A 12,659-nucleotide genomic window follows, 5' to 3' on the forward strand; every position below is an offset into this window, starting at 1 on the left:
TCCTCTCCGTGTTTTGTTCTGTTTACTTCTGTCTCTCAGCAATGAGGAATTTGGCAGAGTACAGGGGAGAAACATACAGGTCGTCGAGACTGGATGGCTGCTGGGAATGCTCACACCATTTGTCATCTTGTTTTTTGTGGAGATGAATTACGTTGTGATGAAAACCCCTTTGCGTCAATGTAAAATATGAATTGTGCTGTCACCCAGAGATGGTTGACTGTGTCTGTTGGGAAGTAGGAGTCTGTAGAAGACTGAATGACCCATCAGCTTTGGGACTTGAGATTGGGTGGAAGGAGATCGGGTGGAAGGAAAGACCTGGGGAAGTTTTGGAAGGGTGCTCTTTGAAGTATTTATTCAGCAAAGGAAGTAAAGCAGAGATCAAAATACAGAAGATTAATGCATCCTAGAAAATATGTTAAATTTGGACTAAATTAATTTGCTAAGAAATGGAGTCTTTGTGCTGTAGAGGGAAAATAAAATAATGTTGTTTTAGTTGAAGAACTATTTGTTATCTCCAAAACATCAGCTCTAGTTCTGTCGTAAAGGTCTTGCGTTCCCTTGCTGAGTTGGTTATATCTCGTAGGCTCCCTTCTGTATGTGGAGGCTACCTGGAAGAGCAGCGATACCTGATTTTGGTGAGAGGCAAGGACAAACTACCCATCTGTTTTAGGTGTCTCATGAAACAATTCTGCAGTGAGGTTTGAAGTGATGCCCACTGCATTCTCTGTGACATTACAAAAGGTTTAGTGAGATAAAGGAAATGTAACGTGAATAGTCACATGTTGTGTGAGACTATTAATATCAGTTTAGTAATAAATTACTGTTTTGTGTAGACATTTTAAGTATTGGAATTATAAGCATGTAAGACTACATTTTCATGAAGCACTGGAAATGTAACTGGTTTAAAATTAATGTCTAGCCGTTATATGGGGGTTAGCGTGCCTCAGAGTCTTGCTCTAAAATTTAAAGCATGGCTAGAAGGCAGAAAGCTTTTTTTAAAAAAATAAAAAGCTTCCTTTTCACAAGATGCAGAGACAGCCACAAAAGCACAAGCTGAGCATAAATTTTATAGTGTTAATCTTTTCAATACATGAGAATAAATTTGGAAATGGGAATGAGCTGACACCTAATGATGACTTAAATGTTTAGCAATTTGTCACAAAAATTTGGGGTTATTCACGGAGAATAATGTCAGCAGAAAACACTGGTTTGTTGAATCTGATGCACGTATGATTTAATCGCATGCATGTGCAGGTTCCACTAACTTCTGTATGGCTTAGCAGTCTTTGCAAGAAAGGCACCTAGTCTTGACCTGCAGAGTTTGTACATCTACCCCGCTCTTCGAGCTTTTCACCAAGTGGTTAAGCTCACCGATAGAAATGTATGTCTTATTCCTCACTTGTTTTGGTCTAGCACTTCCAGGCACTGCTGCTTGTCTTATCTTTATGTTCTAGACTTTTCATACATAGATTCTGCCCTGCCCCCCCCCCCCCCCAAAAAAAAAAAGATACTAATGCACCGTGATCAAGTAGCCTCTCAGTCTTCTTTTTGCTGAGCAGAATGAGCCCTTTATGGCTTTCACTGCATTTTCTCCAGCCTTTAAGTCAATTTTGTGGCTCTTTTCTGCAGTAGGTCAATTTTTCAACATCTTCTAAAACATTTGTTCACAGAGGAAATTGATGTGATACTCCAGCATTGGTCCCACCAGTGCCATATATAAAGCTAAAAATCACTGATTCCTACTCACTGTTTCCCTTTTTACACATCCAAAGATCAATTTAGTCCTTTTATGCCATGAAATTGGGCTGGGAGCTCTTGTTGCTTGACTCTTCTCAGACTTGCAGCTTTTCCTGATGCCGTTCTCCATCCCGAAGGTCAGCCTTCCTTGTTCCCACCTCTCTGAGGTCCCGCTTAGCTTTATTAAAAGAAGTTTTGTGTTAGTGGTCCCAGCCAGCCAGAGGAGCCAGCACGGTACGTAGGACTTGTTGGGTCCTCATTAGCTCCTGCTCTGCTAATCTCTGTTTCCACAGGTCTTTGGTGATTTATGTCAATATTTTCCTTCAAGAACTCTGGAAGAAGTGGATCGCCCATTAGAAATACTCTGATAATACCAAATTGAGAATTACTCGAATAGATTAGATATTCCTCAATTAATCTGCCTATTCTTAGCCTGTTTAATATTTGCTGTCTGAATACCGTACAGTGAGAAAGTTGAAGTATTTTGTCACATGCTGTTGAAAATCTATTACCTTATCAATCAAATGTGTAATCCTGTCAGTGAATGAGATCGGGTTTGTGTGATACAGCTGATTTTCTAGAAAATCATCGTATTTATTCTTATCTCTTTGATTCACGATCAGTTTAGTTAGATACCGTCTTTCCATTTTTACTTGGGATTGATGTCAGGTGAATGCCCCGTAATTACCCAGTCATTTCACTTGCCCTTTTGCTAACTGTCACATTATCAGCACTCTTTCTGAAATACCCACGTGTTATTAAAAATGAATGGCAGCAGGGCAGAGACTTCTGGGCTTTCTGGAGACGCCTGAATGTTCAGTTACCTCCTGTATTGGAAAACCCTGACCTGCTAGGGAAGGTCCAACGTCCTCTCGTGTGCAGTCTGGACGTCTTAATCCCCATAGGATATCTCTTGCCAAACAGAAAGTGGACACGTGAGCCATTCCCAAGCACTCCCCGCCACATTTCCACTCTTCATTTTCCCTGGAAAAGCTGTGTGTGGCATTTATATGTTCCAGAACATAAACGGGCAGCTTGCAGATAAGCTGGGCTTAAATTGAAGGAGGTAAAATTGAACTTGGCGTCAACAAGTAATGGAACCCCGCGTTCATTGGACACAAGAGTAAATAACTCACTAAAAGACAATCTTTTTTAATGGAAACAGAGTGACTATGGAAATTTCAGTGGGCTTGGAAATTTCGGCTTGACTTGCTAGAGCTGATTATTTTTAACGTGGGTGGAGGAACAGGGTTTTTTGTAGAGCATAATGCTCAACTCTTAAAGCATTTGGTGTGTCACCTTCACAATCCAGTTCACCGATCCTTACTCTGATGCTGTCCATTAGCGCAAGGACATTGTATGACAAATCAGGGACTGCTTGGTTTAAGTTGCCAAGAAGTGGAGAGAATTGGTTCTTTCTACCTGTAAGAGCTATTATTTTTATAAACCTCTTTTTTTTTTTTTTTTTTTTTAAATGAGGCGGGAAGAAGGAAGAGCTGAAGCTTATGTAGCAGTGTCGCCAGTGACTTCAGTTAGATGTTATCTAAAAGTGAGAAAAGGTCACCGATGCTGGACGATGGAGAAAGTGTGTGTATTGCCTGAGGTGCAAGGCACGACTGCTTTTTAGGCAATCTTCAGCTTAGCCCCACTAGTCATTACGATTCCTAGTTCTGTATTAATTTGCTTACAAGCGACATGCTGAAGTTGCCTGTCAAGCTATTAAAATCCTGGGTTACCAGTGCTGTTCTCTGGACAGGTCGTGAAAGAGTTTGATAGCGTTGCCAGTATGAATCTTGCTGTGTAAGATCTGGGATACGAACTCCAAAGGAAACGAGAACGGTCAAAAATAACAGATGATGAAATTAAAACCAGCAGGCAGCCTTTCAAACCTTCATTGTATAGACGACCAGTAATGAAAAATTCAGAGGCAGATTTGGCTTCATGACAGCACTGGAGCTTCCTTCTCCCAGGTAGTGACTGAGCCAAAACATTTAATTCTGTGCGTAAAGCTGCTACCGAGTGAAGTAGAATTTGTTTTAAAGAAAATTGGAATTCCGCTAGCTAAACAGGAATTACTAAAAGTAGTGTGTGTTACCAAAAGAAAAAACACGGGGGACTAGCACCGGGACAGTCGTTTTGCCAGGTAGCCTGCCACTTTCGTTTCTGGTCTCCAGCAGTTGGAGACCGTGCTGGTCTGCTCGTCATGCTTGCACCGCTCGGCTAAGGAGCCCGTGATGGCAACCCTCGCTTGCATGAATTCTAACCTCAGCGAGTGTTTAATTACACCTCAAACAGATTGGCTTTTCGGAGGAAACCCGGTGTTTCTGTTCCGGTCTTGCTGTCCAGCTTAATGTAATGAGCGATGGCAACACTGTGCCTGAGACACATCCATCTGCTTCCCTCCAGACCGTTTTCTTTCTGGCTTTTTCTGCAGTCTAAAGTTATCAACCCAGACCACTCGCTGACGATGGGAACTTAGTGCTGCCTTTCCCTACGTGCTCGCATCTCCACTTCAGCCGAAAGCATGTTTCGGCTCCTGTTTTTGAGCCGACTTGAAATGGGAAGCAAGGCATTAAGGGGTGAGCTTAAGGGTCTCATCCAATTTAAAAAGCTTGTATTAGCATGACAAGTTGTAAAAATGTCAAAGTGGATACAGATTCAGCATCTTCTGAGGGACCCGGCACAGGTTGCAGCCTGCCAGGACTTTACTGCATCCGCTGTTTGTAGGTTCATCCCCACTTGAATATTAAGTCGCCTTTTTTGGTTGGCGTTGGGGAGGCAGCATGGTTCCGAGACCGTGCCCTTGCATTTGAGACAGCGGAGAAAAGCTTCGGGATCGGTTCCATTTTCTTCGGAGTAATTCTTCACGAGAAGCTGGGCGGGTGGGTAAGTACTTGAAGCCGTTTGTGCCTTTGCCGTCTCTGCCGATTAAACAGAACGGTGCTCATGAAGTCGGGCAGGAGTGCAGGCTCCGGCTCCTCGCCGGCTCCTCTCCAGCTAATCCCTGCAGCCGTGGAACGTGGGTGCTCGTGCTGGCGTTCAGTTTGTCTGAGCTCCACCAAGGGCAAGCTGAAGTGTAACAAATGCTCTAATTAGCTTGCTGCAATTGCACTGTGCTAAGCTCAGCCTTAATACCTAGCTGCAGTTAATTAAAAGGCGGGGTTGCTGAGGTTTTATTAGTACCGTGTGTTTGCCACTGGATGAAACGATGGGAGAAAGGTGGATGACGTGTATAAATTGCCAGGGGTAGGCGATGACCTGAACGCAGTGAGCAGCCCCGTTTGGAGATCGCTCTCCTTCCCAGGTGAGCCAGGGGAGAACCAAACCAGCGAACAAAAGAGGTTTTATCATTACCAGGCTGCTGAGCCAGCCCGTCCCCTGAATTTCTTAAAGCTTTTAAGAAGAAAAATCTCTGAGCAGATATGTGCACATGATTCATTTGGCAAAAGCGCTCGGCGAACTTCCCAGAGGGGAACTAAAATAATTTCCACATACAAGTAAGCAAATAGCCTGTGTCTTGTTCATCCTACCAAGTATTATTGACTAGTGCTGAGTAAGAGATCTTTGCAGAGCCTTGATGAAAAGGTTGGCAACTCATTCCTCTTGGTCTGGATTACCGCAGCATGGTTGTGCGATACTGAATTGCAAGGCTTTTGGTAATCTTCACAGGCTGTTCAACCTCAGCCACTAAGTCTAAACTAAAATGTTTAAAAACTGCAGTTCACGCTCTTAAATACTTGCATAGATGTACTCCGGAAGAACCGGAGACAAATTCGATGTATGTTAGCTGCTTTCTCTTAATGTGTAGAACAGATATCACCTGCTAAGATCCAGCTGAAATGTTTCACTGTGGCGGTATTTGAGACTAGTTATATTTGGCTCTTCTTTGTTCCATCTCCAGTTTTACAGCTACCAGATGACACCCTAATGAAACATCAAAGAAACCACGAGCAGTTGCACTTAAGCGCTCCCTGAGAGATGTGTCCAGTGAGGTACAGAGCTCCTGCTCTGGATACGAAGGAATTTTGACCATCGGGCAAAAGTGGCTTTCATCTTTTAGATGTCTCAGCAGCAGGGCAGTACAAATCCTAACTTTCATTTCAAACAAAACAAAAGCTGTTTATCAGTGTTTTTTTTCAAGATAGTTTCCTACACTATCTTGAGCCCTTTTGTTCTTTAATAATAAGTTTGGGAAAATAGATGAAGAAGAAACAGTCTTGCTGAATAAAATCTGAAATCCCTTCTAAGAATTTTTTCTGAAATAAGAGTGGAAGCACTTTGGAAGGTACTGAGCATTTAAGTACTAGCAATACATCTTTGGATTTGCAAGGGAAGCTAGTGGGGTGGAATGAACACATTTTCATCCGTGGTTGGGATGAAACCTGAAGTCACCGTTCATGCAGTGTTGTTTCTTGGTCAGTTGTGACAAAATTAATCCAATCTGGATGCTGAATCTAGATCTATAAATATATTTATTATAATATAACAAGAACTTAACAGTAAACATAAACTATATACAATACCATTACAGATAACCCTGGTTTTTTTTTTTTAATATTATTCACAGAGATAGCCAGTTTTGTTCCAGTGTGAGAAATGAAGAAATAAGCTAAACTGGAAATGTTGAATGTGTTTAGGTCTTGTTGACAGGTAGCACCTCCTTTGGAGGTAGACACACACCAACACTAAAATTAGTCCTGCCCCAGGCAGTTAGAAACTTGTGCTCCAATCTTTAGGTTCACACTTGCACCCTGTTTGACATAAATACTTTAAATGACATACTAGTATATAATTTTGTTGTGCTTATTATTATTTTTTTCTTTAAAGAATAAATAAAACAACTGCATAACAAAGGCTGGAACCTCACTGTCAAAATGAGAGACTTGAGTCACCCTATAGCTTGACTCAGCTGACTTGAGCACTTTTTCTTTAAATACTGCAAGATACAAATTTCATTTTTTTTCTTTTATTTTATAAACAGTTATTAATAAAATAAGATGATTAGCTAACCATCTGCATTGATTTCCCCAAAGCTGTAGGCAGACCTCCCTCAGTATAAAAAGGCTACTGTATTTGGTATGAAATTCAACTAGATATTGACTGTAAGATCTCACCCACGCCCTGTATAGGACCCTCCTTCTTGAATTACCGGCATGGCATTTGGGATTTGAGTCTGCAAAGGCAAGTATGGCAACTTTTTTCCTTCTACTGGGAAAGAAATCAGGCAATCCTTAGCTTGGGGTTACTTCTTATATGTGAATTTTAAGATTCTTTCCCCTGCCCCCTCTATGTTACCCGGTCCATCTCCCATTTGATCCTTTTATGTATAAATTTATAAAGAATTTCCACATCACAATGCTCTCTGGATAGACAATATTTTAATATATATAAAAATATAACCCCTGTGCTGTGCATATACTTACAACTCTACATAGTAATCACTGTAAGTCTCTTATACTGGGCTTAAGTCTATGCGTTTTTCTACCATGGGATTTTAACTCGTGTGTTTAAAATCTGTAAATAAGCAGTATAAGGTTTCCACCCCTATGGGAAAACTTGAAAAATAAAAGAAAATAAAATCTTCTCAGACTTTACATAAAAGATAGTGGTGTATATCCCAACGTAAGGAATTTTGGTTGAGAGCCAAAACCGAGCGCACAGCCACAACAGGAGGCATCTTCGCCGTTTGTCGAAACGTGGAAATCCCACACTACGCTGTGTTTTCATGTGATCCCAATCAGAAGTGAAGAGCGGTTTTGCCAGGAGAATGCCTCTGGAATCGAAACTGTTTTCATTTTGCATTACGGGAATCGAGCACTGCCAAGTTCGCTCATTGGCAGAAACCGGGAGGAAAAGGTCAGAAGCCTCCCCTCCCCGCCATGGGCATGGCCACACGTGCCCACACATGTATCAACGGGAGCAGAAACTCATCCAGCCCAACAGACCTTTTTTTTTTTTTTTTTATCATTTTACATGGAATTTATTACCAATGGCTATTCTTCTTCTCCCCAGTCCCCACCTCACCGCCCCCCCCCCCGGGCTCTGCTCTAGAGAACTGAAAGATTCGTTTGATCTGATGGAAGACTGACATCAACGTAAGCCATCTGTCACACAAGATTTCTCTCAGTCATTGGTATTGAAAAGCATGTATTTGTTAAAAACAAATGTAGGAATCAAAGTGGTAAGGACACTTTGACCTTTCAAATAGATTGATGCCTAAAGTGTAATAGTAAAACTAATCTGCATGGTTATTTTAAGAATCAAGCTTGAGCTCTAGAAGTAAAATGCAGATTCTTTTTTTTCTCCTCTCTTCCCCAGCTTAAAAAATATGTGAAATTCTATTGCACCTGGGTTGACCAAAAGCCGACGTCCAGAACAAGTGCCACTATAACATCTAGTGACACCCTCGTATTATTAAGTTACAATATCTTACATAGCACGGAGCTCTCTGCTCCTTGTTCACCAAAAGGTGAGGATGATTTTTCTACATTCAATGTAGACACAATTCAAGACTTTAGAGCAATATGTTCACTGGCTGGCTTTGCTGCTTTTGTTTCTTTAGTAGTAGTATTCTTCTTGCCCGCTTTCAACAGGTACAAACAGTTCTCCATCCAGCTCCTGGGTACCATCAGCCGCTCTGAATGTACTTCTTGATTACTACGCAGCCGTGTCGAAAAACAGGGCAGGGCATATTTGGTAGAAGTGTCCACGTATTTGTTTTAGGGTCGTAGGCTTCCATGTTTCCCAGGGCAGGTCCTTCGCTGCTAACAATCCCACCAGTGGCATAAATTTTTCCATCCAGAACCACAGCACTGCATTAAAAAAAAAAAAAGTTTTAGTTAGTCTTCTTACCCAATAATTTTATTTTTAGGCTTACAACAAACCCAATATTTTGTAACAAGGTGTAAACTATGAGTACACCTTGCATTATCTCTATAAAGCTGTGTGGGCATTTCTCTTCCCTCTTCCATTCTCTCCACCAAATTAATCCTTTTTGTGCTCCTGCCAGGTAGGTGAATGTTGTCTCTACTTTAAACAACAAAATTAGTCCAAGTGAGACGTTTCTCCAGCCCACGTGTGGGATCTGCAGCAAATGTAGCAGGACAACGTGTCCCGTAACACCATGCACACGCAAATCAGTCCAAGCAATGTGAAGTCCCTGCCTCCTCGGGCAGTGTCAAATATAACCCCGTGCTTCAAGTTACTCCTCTAATTATCAGTGAATGCTGCGAAGGGGGGAATAAAAACCCTCCAATAAATGCTCCGTTGCCCCAGCCCCTTCCATGGTTGCAGAGCCTGGAGGTCCTGTTGACTTGTTCTCCTTGTGCAGCTGGGAGGGGTGGTGTCAAAGCCAACCCAGGGCACCCCAATCTGCTGGCTGGGGGATGTGCAGCTGAGGGATTGGCAGGGGAGCTGTATGCTGGCCTCGAAAGAAAACAAAAAAACCTTACTCTTTTTGAAAATGAAAACGTTCTACGTCAGACAGCTCTTGCAAGTATTTGACTTGCCAACATCTTTGGGACGGGGCTAATCCCGTGGTCCGTAGGCCCTTGACAGGAGGGAGGGTGCATAGGTGTGAAAGGTATTTGAAAGGCAAATTGCCCTTCAGCCTCATCTCTTCCTCTTCCCTCCTTCCTCTTAACCCCTCGGCCTCTCCAGCAGTCGTGTGCAGGGCATGATGCTCACTTTGGGCTAATGAAGATGGACAATGAGGGGCTGGGCTCCATGGGTGTCTTTGGAAAGGGCAGAAGGATGACAGAGGCAGCTGGGTGGGAAAAGCCTATGCAGGGCTGCCACCTTCTCCATGCTGCCTTCCCGCTGTGTGGGGGGAAGCCAAAGGTGGGGGTGGCTCTGCTTTTCATCTGCTGGGGAGCCCAGGTTGGCCCCCCAGATTTTAAAGATGCTGTTAAGCTGGGTGGGGCTGGCAGTGTTTTTTCTGGTGGCTGGGGTCCCTTCCCAGAACAGCCCGTAGATGGTTGTGTTGGGAAGAAAAAAGAAAACTTGGAGAGTGCGTACACACCAGAGAAAAAGAGGGAGGAGAAATGAGAAATTAATTGCAGCCAAGAAGGTGGCCTAGATCTAAGAAGCTGGAGAAGGGTAGTAACCCTGTAGGCTGGGTAAAAGCAAAGTTATTCCTTCTGGCTAATTTTGGAGCAGAGGGAAGAAGAATAATGAAAAGTGATAAAGGCAAAAGACAGAGCGCGCTGGAAGACCCAGGATGAACTGAGACTAAAATGGCACCGACAAACCCACGTGTTTCTGAAGAACACAAAACTCTGATGTCCTTGTGGAGAAGCAGAGCCTGAGGTTAAAAATAAACCCACAATGACAACAGTGAGGACTCAAATAAGCCTAGTCCCTGGGTACTGCCAGGAAATAGGAAATAATGAGAATCTTGTCAAAATAACTGTTAATCTGAAAGGAGGAGGAAGGAGAGAGAGACTTGAAACACTTGATTAGAGCCTATCCACAAATCAGCAGGGCTGGATGATACATAGCCCAGGGTCCTGAGGGAGTTTGCTAATGAACTTACTGAACCACTGGTAATTATTTTTGAAACGTCAGGGAGAAATGGGGAAGAACGAAGACTTGAGTAAAGCAAGTGTCATCCTGAAAGATGGTGCTGAAAGAGAATGAGCCACCTTGGAAGGAGCCGGAGCTGGCGGCGGAGAGGCACTGCCCGGCAGGGACTGCTTCCAGGGCTCGGGTCCCTTCGGCCATGAGGGAGCAGAGGTGCCAGGACCAGCCGACCCAGTGAATCAGACAAAAGCGCCAATTAAACCACAGTTTAGGACTTCAGATGCTTGTTGGGGGGTGGGAAGCCCCTCTCTGTACTGGAGCAAATTACTACCGAGAAGCAAGAGAGGCCGGGAATTACAGCTTGCAACTATGGCTGGGTCCCATCCCACCCGAAACAGTCCCGATGTGGTGGAGGGGCTGCTGCAACCAGCCCAGCGAGAGTTTAGAAATGGGGCCCTGGGGTAGCGGTTGCTGTTTGTGTTTCACTTGGTTTTCTTAATAACGAAGCTGAAGGAAATGGAAGCTTATTTGACTTGGGATATGCTTTGGGATGTGCCAAATGGAAGAGGGGCTGGTGCCAGAGATGGACTGTGGTACAGAGTAGCTTTGCTGCCTTGGTTCTCTAATGAAATGCTGATCGGTCATTAAAAGACTACCCCTACACAAAACTTGATCAAAAAAAAAAAACCCCAACAAATGGATTAATTTAGCAATTTCGTTGGGTGAAGTATTTCACCCAACAACTTTGTTTGAAGTTTGTTTGAAACCAAACAAGCTCTCAAAGAAGAAAAGATCCCCAAGACAGATATGGCTACAGAACTATCAATAATGAGTAATGAAAAGAAATGCTTGTATGGAGCCTGGGGCTCGTTCCATCAGTGCTGACGATTGAGGCCCACTGCTCATGAATGGCCTCAGCTAAGTTTTAATTTACTGGTGTAGACAGCGCCTCACACCAGCATAGGAGAAGAGGACCTCAGCGGCTGTTACCACTGACAGCTGAGACCTGTCTAATACCTGCTGCTCGTCACCCAAGGCGACTGCTCTGCACAGAGTTTTTGGTCTGGAGGGGATGAAGGGGACAGACAGAGGGATGACCCTGTCTGAGACCTTTCCATCCACGCTGCAGGTGCACAGGAGCCGAGCAAGCGCCAGCCCTTCCCAGCTGGCTGCGTGCTGCCCAGCTGAAGTCCGGCCTCACGTGCCCAGTATCCCCTAAGGCGTCCAAACGGGACATGAGTGCTTTACAAATTCCTCTGTAGTATCTCAGCTGCCCATGTTTCTTCTAGTAAGTTCTTCTCTGGGGCATGTTTAGTAGCAGCTACTCCAGGCCAGAGCTGGTGCCACCGTAGAGCAGCTGAGTAGCCAAGCACACCGTTCTGAAACCATCTGGGTCCGGGTTTGTCCCCAGCCCGTGCTCGGGATCAGGGGTTATAGCAGGTGGGCAAACATCGCTCTTGTTCTCCAGCACCTGGGCCACAGCACTGAAAGAAATTCCTGCCCAGCGGCTGGGATGAGCAGCTCAATACCGTAGCCCCCCCCATCATGGAGCTAACGCGTTGGGGAAGAAACGGATGCTGAATTCCACCCTCTGAAAGACTGCATGAATTTTAAATGGCGATTAGAGTAGCTTCTGCCCTCTCCGTGTGCAGTTCCTATAGATAAGATTGGCAAAACGCTCTGCTTGTGAGTCATGCCCGAGGTTAAGAAAAACAGTGAGCTACTCCTGCTCTCAGGAAACAGGCAGCTGTAAGTACGCAGCTGGTACTTACGTGTGTAGGGGACTTTGGAGACATTCAGGCATCTCCGGGGCTAAAGCGGCAGGTAGGTACTTAAGATCAATTAGGAATTTAGTCCTAGATTGCTGCTACTTTGTGGTATTAGGACAATCACTGCTAATTTCAGGGACCTCAGGGAATAGGAAACTCAAGTGGGCTCTAAAACCTTGAGGAAAGTGATTGGAAAGGACTATGCTCATTGCTCGCTCTTCATTACTGTGACAATATTTCTTTTCTCTCCTCCCTTCCATCCCATCAGCTGTAAAAACATCGTTACCAAGGCTGACGTACAAAGAAAGAAATAATTACAATAATTAGGATGCGAGTTTATTGCTAGGTGCCATTAATCCTGAGAGATAAAATGATTACAGGCTGTCAGAGGCTGGGAAGGAAGGAAGCTCCACGCTGCAGAGCCGCGCTGCAGGGACACAAACCCTCCGGCAGCTTTGGGACCAGCGACCTCCCCAGCTAAGGAGCAGCCGGACCTCCATCTCTCCAGCAGCACGTGCGGGGTGAAGGTAATTGGCATCGAAATGGAGGTCACTTCATCCACTCCTTCCAGGAAAATACATTTCAGCATTTTGCAAATTATTACCCGGCGGGCTAACGACCCTGCTTTCTACT

The 12,659-nt window shown here is 44.2% G+C and overlaps 1 protein-coding gene across 5 annotated transcripts in view; it reads right to left on the minus strand.

Annotated features, from left to right (window-relative positions):
- Nucleotides 1-6,217: 6,217 nt before the first annotated feature.
- KLHL29 (kelch like family member 29) overlaps nt 6,218-12,659 on the minus strand; it is a 409,152-nt gene continuing 402,710 nt past the window's right edge. For all 5 annotated transcript variants that reach the window (XM_054822071.1, XM_054822074.1, XM_054822072.1 and 2 more), the window contains one exon: nt 6,218-8,549. In XM_054822071.1, the coding sequence (XP_054678046.1) occupies nt 8,366-8,549 (184 nt within the window). In that variant the 3' untranslated portion in view covers nt 6,218-8,365. The remainder of the gene's footprint in view (nt 8,550-12,659) is intronic.

The sequence above is a fragment of the Grus americana genome, chromosome 3, assembly GCF_028858705.1.
Source record: "Grus americana isolate bGruAme1 chromosome 3, bGruAme1.mat, whole genome shotgun sequence".
Classification (NCBI taxonomy): Eukaryota; Metazoa; Chordata; class Aves; order Gruiformes; family Gruidae; genus Grus; species Grus americana.